The sequence below is a fragment of the Rhinatrema bivittatum genome, chromosome 5, assembly GCF_901001135.1.
Source record: "Rhinatrema bivittatum chromosome 5, aRhiBiv1.1, whole genome shotgun sequence".
Classification (NCBI taxonomy): Eukaryota; Metazoa; Chordata; class Amphibia; order Gymnophiona; family Rhinatrematidae; genus Rhinatrema; species Rhinatrema bivittatum.
In genome coordinates this window covers 20,460,383-20,479,008 of record NC_042619.1, presented here as the reverse complement: position 1 = coordinate 20,479,008, position 18,626 = coordinate 20,460,383, and the positions used below count along the sequence as shown (strand labels likewise).

At 48.3% G+C, this 18,626-nt stretch overlaps 1 protein-coding gene across 2 annotated transcripts in view; it reads left to right on the top strand.

The window, feature by feature from the left end:
• Positions 1 to 13,047, top strand: part of DNAJB13 (DnaJ heat shock protein family (Hsp40) member B13) — a 38,365-nt gene extending 25,318 nt beyond the window's left edge. For both annotated transcript variants that reach the window (XM_029602112.1, XM_029602111.1), the window contains exons 6-8: positions 7,759 to 7,872; positions 10,567 to 10,643; positions 12,800 to 13,047. In XM_029602112.1, the coding sequence (XP_029457972.1) occupies positions 7,759 to 7,872; positions 10,567 to 10,643; positions 12,800 to 12,953 (345 nt within the window). In that variant the 3' untranslated portion in view covers positions 12,954 to 13,047. The remainder of the gene's footprint in view (positions 1 to 7,758; positions 7,873 to 10,566; positions 10,644 to 12,799) is intronic.
• The last annotated feature ends 5,579 nt before the right edge of the window (positions 13,048 to 18,626 follow it).

Sequence of the window (18,626 nt, the reverse complement as noted above, 5' to 3'; positions counted from 1 at the left end):
AGTATTCTTTTCTGTTGGTTTCTGAGGGGCTGGGAGACTGTGTCTTTAAGGGCTAAAGTTTTGAAAAAAAAAAAAAAAGTAGGCCTGTTTGTGTTGTTTGCTCCATTCGTGTGGCTGAGGAGAGTTCAGCTCGGCATCTGGGTGAGGAGGAAGCCGCGCAGCTGGGGCTGTATTTCAGCACCTGGAGTCAGGACAGCGGCGGTGGCTTTATTTTCTGCTTGGGGTTATTTTTAGCCACGATGCACGCGATGCCATCTTCCGCTGAGCGCAGGAAAGCCTGTCGGGCCTGCGGGAGGAGGCGCTCTCGCCTCAGTGCGGCCCTTCTCTGCCCTGCCTTTGTCTCTGGAGGCGAGGGAGCCTCGGCACAGGGATCCAGGAGCAGGCATTGCAGACGTGCTGCAGGCCCTGTGCAGGAGGCCTCAGGGGGATGGGGGGGGGGGGGGGGGGGTGTCAAGGAGACAGCGGCCATTTTAGCTCCATGTGGCAGGAATACTGCCATGGATGAGGAAGGCAGGGACTCTCCTCTCCTACTTCCTCCTGTGCATCAAGGGCCTTAAGGAGGGGGAGATGTGCCAGTGGATGCAGGGGGATGACTCGGTGCCTGCGCAGCAGGGATGTGACGGCTTTTCTGCGGATTGTTTTGCTATTGCATGAGGCCTGTCTTGCCAGGCAGGAGTTGACGGTTAAGCGGCTGACCTCTCAACCACCGAGGCAAGGCTAAGAGAACTAGAGCTGAGGCGCCTCCGAGGATGGGTTGCTTTTTGTGTCTCTTGGGTCTGGATCAATCACTAGGGGAAGATGTTTCTTCAGAGGATTCTGGCCAGGGCACGGATCCAGTGGCTGGTTCGCTAGGTGACCATGATGCAGACGAGGTCCCTCTGGCAGAAGGGGATAACCCGAGGGTGGTCAGGTTATTCCGTAAGGAGGAATTGCAACCCTCATCCCTCATGTTTTGGAGGAGCTGGTGCTTAAGGTTGCACAGGAGGATTCCGATAATGAAGGGGCAAACCCGGTGTTGAAGGGACTACGTGGACCACCAAGGGCATTCCCCTTGCCAAAACAGGTCAAGAAGATGATTGACTGGGAGTTGAATTTCCTGGAAGCTGGATTGAAGGTAGCCAGGGCGAGGGCCAGGCTGCATCCTCTGCCAGAGGACATCTTAGAACTGTGGAAGCTACCGAAAGTGGATGCGGTGGTGTCGGCAGTGATGAAGAGGCAGGGTCAAGGCCTTGAAGGATGTCCAAGACTGGAAGCTGGAGATCCTGTTGAGAAGAGGCTGTTTGAGGTCTTGGTTCTGAGCCTTAGGGCTGCAGTCTGTGCTAGTCTAATTCAGAGGGCTTGTTTGTGCTGGGTGCAGCGGGCCAGGGTCGGATTTCCCATAAGGCCAACCTAGGCCATGGCCTAAGGCGCAGCAGTCAGGGGGTCGTATATACAGCAGAAATAACAATCAAACAGTTACAAATTTTTCAGTATTATTTTGAAAAGGCCATATAAAATGTTGTTTTTTAAATTTACATCCATAGACTTTAAATAAATTGAGCGGTACATTTACGTTGCCCATCTCTACAGTTTGCGCTGTCTCGCTCAGTCACAGGCAAAAAGCATTTGCTATTTCTCTCTCGCGCACTCGGCGTAAACCGCGTGTTAAAGGAAAATTCCAGATCTGGCGTTACAATAGTGATTCCAAGTGATTCATTACACTCATATTTTTTAATTTTATTTAAATTCTTTTACTATACCGATACTCAAGACGAGGTCTTATCGTACCGGTTTACAATAGAACAGGGGAAACCAATTCACAACTAAGTAGAAAGTAAAGTTACATTGAACAGGGAGCGAAAACATGGAAGATGGAAGACAGGAAAGATTTTAAATGATAACAACTGGAGAGTGCTAAAAATAATCAACGAAAAACAATAGATTAGCGAGACATAGGCGATTATTAACATAATATGTCCTGTGGAAGGAAGAGAATGGGGAGGTGAGCAGGGGGGGGGGGGGGGGGGTGTGTCAGGGCAGGGACTGGAATGGGGGGGGGGGGAGGGATTGGGAAGAGGTCGGAGGGTGAGAGTCAGTGTTGGTTGATAGAGGTTCCTTCAACGGTAAACTTGTGTGAACAGCCAGGTTTTCAGTTTCTTTCTGAAGGAGAGATGGCATTGTTCCTGGCGCATATTCCTTGTCTTCTACATATCTACTGATAATAGGTGCGTAAAATATATCGTTACTACTTTTATATACTGTTTTGTTAACTCAGGGCTGAAAGCCGTGAGCAGAAAAAGTTGATGGGGGTGTTCGCCAAATTATAAGGGGGCTGCGATTTTTATTACAAAACATGAAACATACACAACTTATGGCTTGTTAATGCAGCATCATTTAATGTGGGGTAATGTAAGTCTGACACAAAATGCAAAACGTTTCAATAAAATTCTGTAATGTCAGATGAGAATCGATGTAAATCTTCTGCATTTTATGTCAATTTTATTCGCTGTTTTTTGTATTGAATACGCCATCTGGGCGAATAATTTGAACTAACCAAAGAAGTAATCGCCGTATGTCGTATGGGTTATATAGGCAGACGTCTGCATTTTGCGGGCTGGCCTGACCCGAACCCGCAAGCCGGGTTCAAAATATTTCAGCGTGGGTCGGGTTGGACAGAAGAACCTTCACGATTTTGGTCTGTTTTACTGGTTTTGGTCTGTTTTATTTTGCTTCTGGATTCACTCGTCGCAAGTTTAAAAATGTATCAAAAATAAACTATTACATATTAAATTGAAAATTATAAATCAACTTTTGAGGGGGAGGGGCGCAGAATTGTGTTTTGGCCTAGGGCGTAGAAATGTGCAAATCCGGCCCTGCAGAGGGCGCATGGGAAGGCCGCGGGGATCTCTGAGGAAACTGGCCAGGATGCTCAGTTGGAAGCGGGAGTGGCCTCTGTGGTGGATGCCCTCTATGTTATGCTCACTCTTCTGCTAGGAATATGGTGTCCGTGGTAGCTGCACAAAGGCTCCTGTGGTTACTGAATTGGTCGGTGGATGTTTGGTCGAAGGCACAGCTTTGTAATCTCCCCTTCAAAGGAAAGTTGTTGTTTGGGGAAGATCTGGAGAAGCTGAAGCATTTGGCAGATTATAAAGGGAATAGGCTGCCCGAGGATAAGAAAGGACCTAAGAAGACCTTTCCGCCACGTGCTCGCTTCATGGAGATGAGGAGATTTCGCTCCAGCAGAAGTTCTTCTGGATCCATGCAGAGGCAGGGGTCAGGAAGACAGCCCGTAGGCCGGCCAGAGAGAGGTCTGGACAGGGCTCCAGAGGTGCGAAGCTTGTCCAATGAAGGCAGGCTGGTCTACTCCTCCCTCGTGGCTGTCGGAGGAAGATTATCCCGGTTTTACAAGGAGTGGACCAGAATCCCTTCAGACCTGTGGGTCCTGGAAGTAATAAGGGATGGCTACGCTTTAGAATTTTCTCGACTCCCCAAAGAGGCCTATTTGGTGTCCCATTGTGCTTCTCCCAGCAAGCAGCTGGCGGTGCAGGACACTCTCTGCTGTGGCTGCAGCGATTGGAAGTCATCCTCTCAGTGCCACAAGCAGAGCATGGTCGAGGAAGATATTCCGTGTACTTCATGGCTCCCAAGAAGGAGGGCTTGCTTCAGCCCATTCTGGATCTACAAAGAGTCAATGAGGCATTGCGGGTGCCATGCTTTCAGATGGAAACGTTATGGACGGTGATTGCAGAGGTGCGCAAGGAAGAGTTTCTGGCCTTCTTGGATATTATGGAGGCATATCTCCACATTCCCATCAGGGCAGACCATCAAAAGTTTCTGTGCTTCACGGTGCTAGGAGAGCATTTTTAGTTTCAAGCGCTTCCCTTCGGCTGGCTATTGCACTGAGAACATTCATTAAGGTGATGGTAGTATTGGCGGCGGCCCTCAGAAGAGAAGGGACACTGGTGCATCCGTACCTGGACGATTGGCTTATTCAGGCAAAGTCGGAGTTGGATTGTCTCTGTTCTATTTGGCAAGTGATGGAGCGCCTGGAGTCCCTGGGCTGGGTGAAAAACCGGGAAAAGAATCATTTGAAACCATCAAGTCCTTGGATTATTTGGGAGCACGATTCAACACCTGGTTAGGCAGGGGGTTTCTTACCCTGGAAAGGGTCCTTGAGTTGCAGTCACAAGTGGTTCGCCTGAGGTACATGCCAGTCCCCAAGGCCTGGGATTATTTGCAGGTGCTAGGGTCCATGGCCTTTATGCTGGATTTGGTGCCTTGGGCTTTTGCGCACATGCATATCCACTACAGAAGGCACTCCTGTCTCATTGGAATCCGGTGTCGGAGGAGCTTCAACTGCCATTGCTGCTCCAAGAGGAATCCAGGTGCAGCCCCTTATGGCGGCTGTCGTGGTCCAGTTTGGAGAAGAGAGTGGATCTGAGGTTCCAGACTGGGTGATAGTAACCACGGATGACATTCTCAGTGGTTGGGGAGCAGTGTGTCAAGGATGGGCAACCCAAGGGCAGTGGTCCCCGCTGGAAGCATCCTGGTCAATCAACCATCTGGAAACAAGAGTGGTTCGGAGGGCGCTGTCGTTCTTTCTTCCTCGGATTCAGGAAGGGGCAGTACAAGTGTTATCATATAGTGGATAACACATTGAAATCATTGGCTCAGTGTGCTGCGGCAGTCAAAAAAGCAAACAGAATGTTGGGAATTATTAGAAAGGGAATGGTTAATAGAACGGAAAATGTCATAATGCCTCTGTATCGCTCCATGGTGAGACCGCACCTTGAATACTGTGTACAATTCTGGTCGCCGCATCTCAAAAAAGATATAATTGTGATGGAGAAGGTACAGAGAAGGGCTACCAAAATGATAAGGGGAATGGAACATCTTCCCTATGAGGAAAGACTAAAGAGGTTAGGACTTTTCAGCTTGGAGAAGAGACGGCTGAGGGGGATATGATAGAGATGTTTAAAATCATGAGAGGTCTAGAATGGGTAGATGTGAATCGGTTATTTACTCTTTCGGATAGTAGAAAGTCTAGGGGGCACTCCATGAAGTTAGCATGGGGCACATTTAAAACTAATCGGAGAAAGTTCTTTTTTACTCAACGCACAATTAAACTCTGGAATTTGTTGCCAGAGGATGTGGTTAGTGCAGTTAGTATAGCTGTGTTTAAAAAAGGATTGGATAAGTTCTTGGAGGAGAAGTCCATTACCTGCTATTAAGTTCACTTAGAGAATAGCCACTGCCATTAGCAATGGTAACATGGAATAGACTTATTTTTTGGGTACTTGCCAGGTTCTTATGGCCTGGATTGGCCACTGTTGGAAACAGGATGCTGTTCTTGATGGACCCTTGGTCTGACCTAGTATGGCATTTTCTTATGTTCTTATGACAATGTGACGATGGGGGCCTATATCAATCAGCAGAGCAGAACAAAGAGTCATTTGGTGGCTCAGGAGATTCACAAACTCTTTGCTTGGGCGGAGGTTCATCTAGCAGCTCTTGCAGCCTCTCACGTGGCAGGTGTGGACAATGTGTAGGCAGATTATCTCAGCAGAGAAAAGCTGGATCCAGGAGAATGGGAGCTGTCGGCGGAGGCCTTTGCTATTCTTTGGCACAGGTGGGGCGAGCCCCAATTCGAACTCATGGCAACGAGAAAGAATGCCAACGTGGCCAAGTTTTTCAGCCGTCAAAGGGAGTTCAGCTCCACAGGGATAGACACTCTGGTTCAGCCATGGCCAGAGAAGCCACGGCTGAACCAGAGTGGCCGCTCATAGGTTGAGTATTGCAGCACATTGAGCAGCATCAAGGCCGAGTGATTCTGGTAGTGCTAGAGTGGCTGCGCCAGCCATGGTTTGCGGATCTAGTTCAGCTAGTGGTAGATGAGCTTGTTTGGTTAAGCCATCTGAGGGGAGTGCTGCATCAGGGACCCATTTTGTTGGAACAGGTTGATCACTTCTGGCTAGCGGTTTGGCTTCTGAGAAGCGACATTTTCGCATGAAGGGTTATTCTGAGTCAGTGATTTCTACTCTTTTTCAGGCTAGATGATCCTCCACTTCTTTGGCTTATTTCAGAGTTTGGAAGGTGTTTGAGTCCTTGTGTGGGGTGCATGGCAAGGATGCCTTACAGGCGAATGTTGCCCAAGTCTTGGCCTTTTTGCAAGAGGGCTTGTCAAAGGGTTTGGTCTATAATTCTCTCTGAGTCCAGGTTGCAGCCTTGAGTTGCTTCAGAGGGAGATTGCAGGGCCAACCCTTAGCATCTCATCCAGACGTAGTATGTTTTCTTATGGGAACGAAGCATTTGCGTCCTCAGGTCCTTAGACTTTATCCGTCCTGGAATCTTAATTTGGTTTTACAAGTACTGTGTGGTCCTCCTTTCAAGCCTTTGCAAAGGGTTTCTTTGAAGGACCTTACCCTGAAAACAGTGTTTCTAGTGGCGATTTGCTTGGCAAGATGAATTTCAGAGCTTCAAGCCTTATCATGCAGAGATCCCTTCTTGAGAATTTCCGTTGATGGTGTCTCATTACAGGCAGTTCCTTCCTTTTTGCCCAAGGTATTGTTGGCCTTTCATCTTAGCCAGACAGTGGAGTTACCAGAGTTTTTGCACCTGACGCTTGATTCTCCCCATGCAAGGGAACTTCATTTTTTGGATGTGTGTCGGGTTCTTTTTAGGTGTCTCAAGGTCATGAATGATTTTCAGACCTCGGACCATCTTTTTGTGCTATTCAGTGGACCAAAGAAGAGTTGCAAGGTGACTAAAAGTAAGATTTCTCGTTGGTTGAAGGAGGTGATAGTTTCGGCCTGTATTTGTAAAGATCGGTCAATTCCTGAGGGATTGCGGGTGCATTCCACTAGAGCACAGGCAGCCTCCTGGGCAGAGTGTCAATTGGTGCCTCCACAGGAGATTTGTTGAACAGCAATATGGTCCTCCTTGCACACTTTTACTAGACATTACCATTTGGATAACAGGACCCCAGAGGGCTCCTTTAGTGAAAGTGTGTTGTACACAGGTCTTTCGGGTTCCCGCCCAGTGTAGAGGGGCTTGGGTACAGCCCACTTGTCTGGACTGATCTGGGGTATGAACAGGAAAGGAGAATTGGTTCTTACCTGCTAATTTTCGTTCCTGGAATACCACAGATCAGTCCAGTCTCCCGGCTAATTCAGATTATTTTTCGAAAGACCTCTCCTGATTCTGGATGCTGCTGGTAATGCAGAATTTAATTTTGTGCAGTAGAATATAATTGTATATAGTTCTTGCTTGTTTGAGACTCAAAATTCCTTTTCCTTGGCCATAGTTCAGGGGTCAGTTTGGTTGGGAGTTCCAACTTGTTTCCCCAGTGATTTTTAGAGGAAGAAATCCTGGAGTTTTGGGGTTAGACATCTTGGCTTAGATACAGGTCAATACTGAGGGACTGCAGGTGGCACTCTTGGTTATGTAGCAGTGCCTCAAAGTCTTGTTCTCTGTCTCCATCTGCTGGCAGGGCTGCAAAACCCACTTGTCTGGACTGATCTGTGGTATTCCAGGAACGAAAATTAGCAGGTAAGAACCAATTTTCCTTTTAACAAAGCCTTTTTGGAACCCGACGGCTGAATGAAGCATGGAAAACATTGAGATTTCGTGTAATATATCTCTGAGTTGTAGTGTTGGGAGGGGTTCAGCCTTGCCAGCTCTTGGCTGACTGCAGTGAAATGTTGCTGTTTAACAGACTCAGCTTCAGTTTAGAGCTCACACGATCCCCCTTTTTATTTTTGTCTTTTGAAACCTTTCCAGGGGCCAAACATTATTCCAGCTGATATCATCTTTATTGTGAAAGAGAAGCCGCATGCAAGGTTCAAACGCCAAGGCAATGACCTGATCTTCGTAGCCAGTATTGCTCTGGGGAAGGTGAGAGGTTTTTTTTTGTTGTCGTAGATTTTCTGGCTGTGCATCTCCTGTATTGATCTAGGGAAGGAGGGCGGCTGCAGCAACCTTTCAAATGAAGAAGGAGCAGCACCGATAGGATCGTTTAGAGACTTTCCTCTGGTGTTTAGAGGCTGTTTTGTGTTTCAGAGGGTCTTTTGGTGGGCATTAGACCGGGCTGTCTGTTCTCTTCCCTGGGTTCCCTAGGCCCCGGCACATGTGCTGAGATTGATGTGGCAAGCCCCTGGAACAGTGATAAAATCAGCCAGATCAAGTCAGGAGTCAGCAGTGGCCAGTCTGTGCCACTATTGTTCTCTCCTTGGCTACCTGATTGTGCCCACTCTGCACCTGATGCAGCAGATGCTGCTCTACTGGTGTCACGTAACGTCGCAGCGCCAGCTCTACTACCCATGCAGGGTAACCCTGTGGCCACGTGGAGGGTCCTGCCAAGCACTGCACAGGCCTGCCTGCACCTGCACACATGCTTCTAAACTGGCAACCTCCCACCCACCATCTGGTATTCTGCTAGCCTCTGAGCAAGTTCCCTGCCTGCAGGCTATCCCCTGGTGGTTTCTAAGGACACTGAGACCCCTCACAACCAAAGGTCACCCAGTTCCTACAAATACACCCACAGACCAGAAATACACGATACCAGGATCGATAGTCAGTCCAAGACAGGCAGAGCTAACAAACTAATAAGTTTATTAAGAAAAAGCAGGAACAGTGAACAGATAAAAGATTTAAATTGCAAACAGAAACAGGTAAAACAACATACTGCAAAAGTTACCTGAACACTTTTCACCACCTACCGGTAGTTAATGCCTGGGGAAGTCGGGAAAAGGCTGCCCAGAGGAGCTGAACAGGGCCTCAGCACAGAGATCTGCTCCCTCTGCACTCCCAGCCCAGACTGGAGAGTTCCAGAGCCCTCAGGACGAGTTCTCTGTCTCCAGAGCCAGTCAGTGCATACAGTATTAACAGTGAGCTTTCTGTCCATTGGCACTGCCAGGTGTGTCAGTGTCGCACGCACTCAGGGCTGCTGGGATGTGTATGCTGATCAAGCCACTTTCAGTCAAGGCAGCATGTAAAGTTTCTGCTTGAACTATAGGCAGAGGTCAAATACCACCTGCAGGCCAGCACACAGGAAATGAGCTCTCAGGGGAAAAATATCACAGGGCAGACCAATAAACGACAAAGCATGCAAAACCCCTGTTTCGCACCACTGGTATTAGTGTGCCATGCCATCTGACCGCCATGGCTCACGCTACACTCCCAGGGCATATCTTTGCTCCTACTCTATATGCACGGACTGCCTGGGAGTGTCTTAGCAGCAGCAGCAGGGCAGAACCTGGAAGCTCAGGTATGTCAGACAGGTGACAGGTGGCAGCTCCTGCTGCAGTCAGTAAGGTTGCCAAGAGCAGGATTCAGGGTAGCAGGACAACAGCAGCCAGAAGAGTTCCATAGAGTGGAGAGCAGAGTACCTGAGATTAGCTTTCACTCTGCTTTCTGGGCTTAAAAACCTCCCCCTCCGCTCATTCCAGAAACTCCTTTTCTTTGTCTCCCACAAAGCTGCTAGATAACTTGTCCTGTCACTCATGGCTTCTGACCTAACTGCATGGCATCATAAAAGCTCCCTCTGGTCTTATGGCTCCCAAAACTGCATGAAGCTCCTTATGTCCAGCACGGAATAATGTTATTATTGTTCACGGCCAGCCAGTGGCACAGGGGTGATAAGGTGTGACCTGGGCAAGATTCCCAGATTCCTCCTGGTGTGTGATTCAGTGCTTCAGTCACATCTCTTCTCATCTGCCCTTTTGTCTTGTCTTGGTTTTGGGTACCAAGTCCCCAACACTTTGCCTTAGCCGAGAAAGTAATGAGTGGTAAGGAACGGAAGTGAAGGGACTTTCTGGTGAAGTGACTGAATGTAGAATGAGAATCCATCCTCCTGTTTCCCTCCCTCTCGGTTGGATTTTAGACATTTTACCCACTCTGTCTTGTTTCAAAACCAGGGCTTCCCGAACTGCAGGCTGGGACCCCAGATGGGGGCCACAAAACCTTTAGCTGAGGCTCATAAGTGCCTCACGTGGCAGCGCTCTTCATGCGCCGGCAGCAGTGAATGTTTGGGGCCTGTGAGCTCGCATGCACTCACAGGCCCTGTGGTGGCCCTGGCCCTCGCCCTCGTTTCTGTGGTAACAGGAAGCCCTGCTTGAGAAGGTCCTCTGAAGGGGATGGAGGTTGAGAGAGAGGATCAGCCTGAGTGCAGGGAGGCTAAGAGCAGAGTGATTGTAGGATGGAGATTTGGTCTTTCTCAAGGTCATATCAAAGTTTCACATTGGATCACACTGGATAAAAGTTTAGGGAAATCTGATTCAAACATTAGGAAAGCATTATTAATTTAGATGTGGGCATCTAGCTGTACATCTGTCTTTGCCCAAATGGTAGATTAGCAATGTCACAACAGACCTTCCACTGCCCAAGAGATAAGCTTTAATAAAGCCCGAGGTTTATGGATCTTACATGCAGTGTTTTGCATGTTGCATTTTTATGAGTAATTGTTAACAGATTCACAACCGGAAATGTGCACAGTATACTTTATTAATGCCGTGAGCAATTCGTTACATCACAAACAGGTGTTGTGCTTAGATGCCACACTTTTATTTTAGGTTCTGTTCTTCTTTGCAGGCTTTGATTGGGTGTACAGTGGAAATAGAAACATTGGATGAGAGGCTTCTGAACATCCCCATTAATGACATTGTCTTGTAAGTACGATAATGGTCTGTGCGTGCTCCGAGACTCGCGGGGAGAGTTACAACAGAAGGGAGGGGGCGCTGCCAGTTTCATGGTGATGTGCTTTGACTTGCATCCCTTGCCAGGAGTCTGGTGAAGTTTGGACAGAGCAGAATCTGAAGATGTTAGGACAGCGATCTATTAAGGAAACAAAACAGCCCCAAAGAGCAAGGGCCTTTGATTGCCATGAAAGTCATCCAGAGTAGTGCTGCAGCTGTAGAGAGCTCTGACTCCACCTTTAGGAGTTGTGACATCACCTGGCTGCAAAGGGATGCCAGTCCAGGCTTTTGGACTCTCCTCTCGTTGCATTCTGGTTACTGTAGTGCTCATTTCCAGTGGAAGAAGTGGGTCGAGTTACATTATTGCATAGTAAATGATAGCAGAAAAACACCATCCAGTCTGCCCACTTGAGATTTTTCCACTTAGGGTAGATAAGCACATAAATCCCCATACGCAATCCAATGCCAACTCCCCAACGCTTTATCTTGTCTTTTATTTGATCTCTCATCTCTTTTCCCAGCACCACTCATCATATCCGTCCCAAGCATGCCCAGAATCTGTTATAAGTAAAGGCCTCCACTGGTAGGCCAGTTCAGGCCTTGCCATCTTCCTCTAAGACCAGCACTAAATCCAGACCTCAGGGCCCCTATCATGTTTTATTACCACATTTTCTAATAATCCACACAGCCACCAAAACTAGTGAAACCTTGTCCAAAACACTGAGGCTCCTCATGCTCATTGAAGTTTGGGTTTTAACCATGGCCACTCTATGCAAGTTACCCCAGGGTCTTCTTGGAAGCCTGATGCAGCCATACCACTGCTATTAGGGTCTTTACTACAACTACCACAATGCACTGCAATGTGAGTTCAAAACTTAGGTATGGTCTAGTCTCATGCCAGAAACTAGCTCCCTAGCAGTCCTGATATGTTATGTATCTTCTCTGTCCCAGGTATTCTTATCCTGTCGATTAATATTAAATTCCCGTTAAATGAAGCTCCTACCTGTTAACCCCCTTCTATTGAAAAATTTGAAGCCGTGGAAAGAAAAAACTTTTTTTGTGAAAAAAAACAAAACAGGCAATTTTCTAAGCCATTTCTGTGAAACTTGTTGCAGGTTCAAAGACCCTTGCTCCTGCTTTTTGTGTAGAAAAGCATGTTCATCCACGACGTTTTCACATCTCCACGTGCACTTTCCTCCTTTAATCAAATCCTGTCCCAGGAATGCCTCCTCTAAGTGTGGCTCCCTCGATGTGGCCGACTTTCAGGGGCGATTTAAGGCGGTTAGTATGTCCTGAATACTGCCCTGCTCAAGGCTCTGGTCTCTGCACTTTAATCCCTGGTCTGCAATGCAAAATGCTGCAACAAGTCACCTGTCGCCAGGTGGCTGAGAGTTGTGTCGTCGCTGCACTCCCAGAGGTCAGAGGCATCCCTAAACGCCACGTAAGCCACAGCAACCCAACGCAGCATCAGTCAGAGCCAAGGCACCAGCTGAAAAGCAAAAACACCATTCCCTTAGGGCACAAGCAGACCACCACATAGCCTCTTCTCCAACAGAGAGGTTTTGCTTCACTGTTCCCTTATAAGAAAAGAAGTGAGGTTTCCACAATCAGCTCGTGGCAATGCCTCCTAGTGAGATTCAGCCCATCTATGGGACAACCAATAGGTAGCTTCTATTCATACTGTATATTTATATTCGGATGTAAGAGAGATGTGGGCTTCTGTTGAGATCAGTAGTAGAACGTTCAAACTGCCCCATCCCCGAAGCAGGGAAGAATTATTCACAAGGGTAATAAGGCCTGAGCAGGTCTCTGTTCCTTCCCAAGGAACAGTGAGAATCTCTGCTTTCTTTGCAATACCAGTAGTATACAGTCCAGCAACTGAAAGGGCGGCAGTGTTCACCTACGGACCAGTGTCTGGGTCCTAATCACTGTCTAAGAGGGTAATAGTTCATTTCATGACTGGTTTCCGCCAAGACTGCGCCAGCAGGAGACGCTGTTACAAATTTAAGGCATCGTAAGTAATTGCCAAGAAAGGTTGCAGGACTAAATGAACAGAGTTTGACCTAGTAAAATATTAATCTCGCTTTGAATGTTCTGCTCCTCCACTAATGCTCTCTGCACCTCTTCAGTCCCTCCTACAGTAAAGTGGTGCCGTGGGAAGGGATGCCCCTGTCCAAGGACCCAACCCAGAAGGGAGACCTCATCGTCACCTTTGACATCCATTTTCCGGAGAAGCTCACCCAGGACAAGAAACAGTTCCTCAGGCAAGCGCTGCCGCCGTAGCGAAAGCCACCCCACGGGCCGCACCTCGTAATGACGACCTGGCCTCTGTAGTGCCTGCACAAATTCCATAAATGATATTTATTTCAAGAACAGGTTCATGCTTCTCAGTGCATCTTTCAGGATTGTATGGGAGCTGTATGTATAATGTGTCTCCCTGGTGCAGGCCCCCAAGCCCCTTCCTCCTGCTGCTACTGCTGCCAGGAAATCCATTGGGACCCTGCGGCCTTGAGCAGATGACCCTTCAACGGGACGTGATGACTTCTTGCTGGCTGCATCTGTTAATTATTTAGATAGCTCATAGAAGAGAGATCGGCAGGTGGTACACTATGTTATATACAGTGTCAGTGAAGCTTTGTTCTCTGCCTCCATCATGCGTTTGGACTGATCTGGGTATGAACAGGAACTATTAATATTTAGATAGCTCTACAAAATGCACACAATGCTGTACAGACACGTAGAAGAGCCCCAGCTCTATGGAGCTTACAGTCTAGACAAGGCAAACTAGAGAAGGTTGGATTATAAAAATAGTGAAACCAAGAAGGCTCTGATCAGGGAGACACACAGTGTAAAATTTAAACACAAAAACAATGGAATATTGTTTCATGATTCATAGGATCAGACTGCCTTAAATGGTAGGAGTCCAACTGGACAGAGCACGCAGCTGGCTCCTTCTTTCCTGCCAGGCTCACATGCCCAGAGGTAAAGTCCTGCTTTTCCTAGAGAAATGAGAACTACATCTCCATGCATGCAATGGGGCAAAACCAGGACTGAATCACCCTGTGGGGAAACAATCAGCTAGCTGAGAGCCCTCTCCCAGCTGGACCCCCGACATAGGAGGTAGCCTGTTCCTATAGATCATGAAACAATATTCGCTTGCTTTTCTGTTTAATAAATCTATACCATGGTTCTCTTTAAATCACCTGAACTTCAAAATGTCAAAACCAGAGGGGATAGATATAGGAGAACCTCAGATTTAGTAAGGTATTTTCAGACTCTGAAGATGCTTGGCATTATCTCCCAATGTAATTCATAAAGACCTCATAATAGGTAGGCTCTACCAGCTTGGCAACACAGATCCTACACTGAAACACGGACCCGAGTCAAGGTTCAAACAATTACACAGCAATCATTCAGCATATTTTAAGATAAGCTGTATTTTATTTTGCAAAGCCTTGGAAAATTTGAAAAAAAGTAACCATTGACCTATGGTTATCTATAAAGCTATGAAAGTGTTGCCAAGCTGGTAGAGCCTATTATGAGGTCTTTAAGAATTATATTGGGAGATAATGCCAAGTATCATTAAAGTCTGAAAAAAACTTTTAAAATCTGAGGTTCTCTTATATTCGTCTCCTTAAATCATATCTTTCCTGATCATACACCAGATCAGTCCAGACAAGTGGGTTTTGCATCCCTACCAACGGATGGAGGAGTAAAAAATCTTTGAGGCACTGCTACATAATCGAGAGTGCCACCTGCAGTCCCTCAGTATTTCTCTGTCTTCAGCAGAAGGTGGAGGTGCAAAACCTGCAGTCTGGAGTTTAAAAAAAAAAAAAGAGAGAGAGAGAAGGAGAATTAGCTCCCCGAGGTGCCTTCGTGGGCTATCCCTCAGGTAGAGCTGGGCAAGCAAGTGGTTGTTTACCCCTGGCGGTCTCTCCCTGCAGCATCCAGAGTGACGAAAGCCAGGGGTTCAGGTTCCCTCAGCTCTTCTGTGGTCCCCTCACCAGTACCTGCCAGCAGACACAGGGAAGTAACCCTTTTCTTCTTTCCTGTGGAGCTGTAGCTTTAATTAAAAAAAAAAAAAAAAAAAATACACAAAGTGTGTAGTTTGCAGGTGATACGCTTGATTGCAGGAGGGTGAGCGGGAGACCCTACGCTGGTCTCTTCCCGGAGCGGGAGAGCGAGCCTGTGTGGGCCGAGTCTGCCAGGGTGCTCGGGATCACGTGGCGCAGGCCGCCGACCGCGTGAAGTTTGGTCGGGCCTGTGGGGTGAGTGGTTCACGTCTCTCTGCTGGTGTACTGTGTTCTGCTTGTGTTGCCGGGGGGGTGAGGGAAGTGCTGCGGAGGCTCCTTTCCAGCGGGTCAACCATTCTTCAGGGGTCGTGCCACAGACCTTGGGGGATACCGCGGGAAACGGTGGTCATTTTGTCACCACGTGCTCACAAGCGTGCAGCTTCTAAGAAGGCCGGGGATTCTCCTCCTTCACTGTCACCGATGGTGCAGGGAGTTCCTGGTGACCGGGACAGTATAGGAGAACCGATTGAAGAGGTGGTGAGCACTAATGTTAGGGATTTGGAGCCCTTTTCTACAGACTTTGTCCTTATCCTCCGCAAGGCTTTTTTAGCCAAGAAAAGAGTAGGAGGTAAGTGACAGGTGCCCTAGAAGTCTCCACTTCCAGCTACGAGGCACGAAGAGAGGATGTCGGGGAACTTGGGTAGGATCCTCTGGCTCCTGAGCCTAAGAGGTAGTTCGCATAAGGATGTAGAGCCTGCTTTGGACTCTGATGAGGAAGAGGATCCTCAGGGAGTTTTTGGAGCTGATCTGGCTGTCCACCCTACCGCTCACCTACAGGTTCTCTTTCCCCCCCTTTTTTTTTTTAAACTTTAATGAAAAAATTATCAAGCGAACTTTCCTGAGGCTGAAGAGCCGTGGGACTGGGACTGGGACTGTTCTCCTGGGGGGAGGAGGGATCCAGCACCACCCTTTGTACCCCCCTTAAATTGTCTCTTTTTTTTTTCCCCCTAGCCTGCAGAGATTGCACCTTTACCATCTGCTGGAGACAGAGAAATAGGGACTCCAGGTGGCACTCTGGGTTATGTGCCAGTGCAACTTTCTTTGTCTCCATCTGCTGGAAGGGAGGCATAATCCCAGGAGTATGAACAGGAAAGGCACTTAAGTTTCTTAGTTATAGGCGCCATCAGTCTGTCAGTACGCTTAACATGCGACTGAAAGGTGTGCATCCAGCAGAATTCACGCTGTGAAATATATGCATCCACAACGTAGGCGCCCCAAGCATAGGCAACCAAATTTTAGGCGTCCCAAATTGTACATACAGGAAGCCACCCCTCTGGCTTAAGTGCACACCTAACAGACGCCGCTATAACCTGGACGCCCATGCGGGTGTCCGACTAAGTGTCCAAAAATTGGATGCACAGCCAGATGCACTTCCACAAACCAACGATCCTGAAGAGGGTAGCCTAATGCAGTGGTTCTCAACCTTTTTTTCTATCAGGACACACCTGACAGATGATGCTCACATGCGTGCCACACTGATCACATGACCCTCATGGGATTAAATATCAGCATATGCTCTGCATCTGCAGGAGTCCCCTGCTTCCTAACAATGGGTGCAGAGCAGAACTAAGACATTTCCCTGTACAACTCACCATACAAAAGAGAGACTCTGATTCTGGTATTATCTCAATAACAGCATCACCAACTCCCTCTACTACCAGGTGCATTGTAAAACCTGGAAAAAAAATAAAACCCCACTCTGTACATGTCTAACAAACCTGCACTTACACCAAGAAATGAAACAGCAATATCCCTTCCCATAAAAAGGCAACAGTTCACCACCAGTGCAATATAATATTGAGAAAATACAACAAAAAAGGCTGATACAAATCCCTACATGCTAGTAAAGTACCTCATACACACAGAACACAGTCAGACCGGACGTCGCCAAATATAAAGTAAAACACCTCAAGTTACAAATGTGGAAACAAAAACTGGAATGGAAACCCCAAGACCTTCTGCATGGAGGGCAAAACTGGAGAACTAGAAACAGAAATACATATCCTCCTACACTAAGCAAAGTTCAAAGAGAGAAGAATTGCACATTCCCCAAACTGACACAGTATGGCTCTTATACCCAGTACCTCTCCTCCGTGCACCCATCACCCCTCACTTCTCCCAACTATCCATATCCTTATATCCCTGTCCAACATTCCTGACATCCCCTACCCCCACATCCTCTTCCCCATGCTCCCTCTCTCCCCTGCCAAATTCTCCCTGCCCTTCCCTATCCAGCATACATCTGACCACCTCTTTCCCACCTCTTCCTGCAGCATATCCTCCAACCTCTCCTCTCCCCCAACCCAGCATCCCTCACCTTTATCTCTCATCACTTCCATCTCTCATCCCTGCCCAGTAGCCCCATCCCCTCTCATCTTCACCTCTCCCTACCAGCAACCCCAACCTCCTCTCCCTCACTCCTTCCTTCCTATCTTCTCATGCCTTCCTGTCCAGCACATTTCCCCCTTCTCCTGGCTCCCAGCTAGCAGAAAAGCCTTCAGTCCAATCCAGAGTCTCCCTCCCTCTTTACCAACAGCAGATGAGGGCAAGAAGCACTGAGGAAAGGAAGAAGATGAGGAGGCAGCGGAAGTAGGCAGTAGATTTATATAGCACCCACCTCTCTCCCTCATGCTCCTGCTTTCACATCCAGGCCCCATGGGATGAAGAGAGCATCAGCAGCCTCACTACTAGGCCAAGCAAGGGAAGATAAAGTTGATGACCTGCCAGGCCCATATGAACAGGAGTTGGTGGTATCTCACTCTGATCTTGGTGAAGGAGGAGGGAACAACCTCCCATTGGGATAGGAAGAGGAAAAGGAAGCGAGAGCAACCCCTGCCCAGACTGATGAGGAAAACTGCTGGTTTTGTGACACACCTCCCGGGACCTTGTGACACACTAGTGTGTCCCGACACACCTGTTGAGAACCACTGGCCTAATGTGCAAGAAAAAGCATGCAAAAATGCCCCTGTGGCCTAGCATATAGAGAAAAGCCTAAGAGCAGGGCCTAGCCCAAAAAGGGCTGCTCAACCCGCCAGGCTGCCCACATCCCTTAACCTCCCTCGGGGGCAGGAACAAACCTCAGAATGGCACACCGAGTATAAAGACCGTAAGGAGTAAGGAAACGCTCCACATTTTTTTTTTAAGCTTTACCTATACTCGGCTCATCACTGGAGACCACCGGCCCTGAACCGACCACGTCTGGCATACAGCTCCCCAACCGGAGAGACCGTCACCACCATCCACTGGGGTATCTCCAGATTCACCCCATGCTTCAGGTTGTCCTGGGCGAGTCACCATGAAAGACTGGATCTGGCAACTCCGGTAAGCGGGAGCGGCAGATGAAATTGCTCAGACAGCGGGTTCCAGCGTGACAGCAAAGCAGCCTGAAGCAGCCTCCAATGCGCAAAGGCCCATGGAACCAGTTCCAAGGTCGATGCCATGGAAGCAAGAACCTGCAGGTAATCCCAGACCCTGGGCACCGAGGCTTGCAAGAGGCGTCGGACTTGGCAGCGCAATTTGATGATCCTGTCCTCTGAGAGGAACACCTTGCTGACAAGGGTATCGAAATGCGCTCCCAAAAATTCAGGACCTGGGATGGGGTTAGATGGCTCTTGGCGAGGTTGATCATCCAGCCCAGAGACCTCAGGCGGTGGAGGACGACCTCCACTGCCAGCGCACACTGGTCGGCCGACTTCGCTCGGCTGAGCCAATCGTCCAGATAGGGATGCACCAGGACCCCCCTCTTTCCATAGGGCCACCACCACCACCACCATCACTTTGGTGAAGGTCCGTGGAGCCGTGGCGAGGCCAAATGGCAGAGTGCAAAATTGAAAATGTTGTCTGAGAACCATAAACCTGAGTTATCTCTGATGATCCTTGCGAA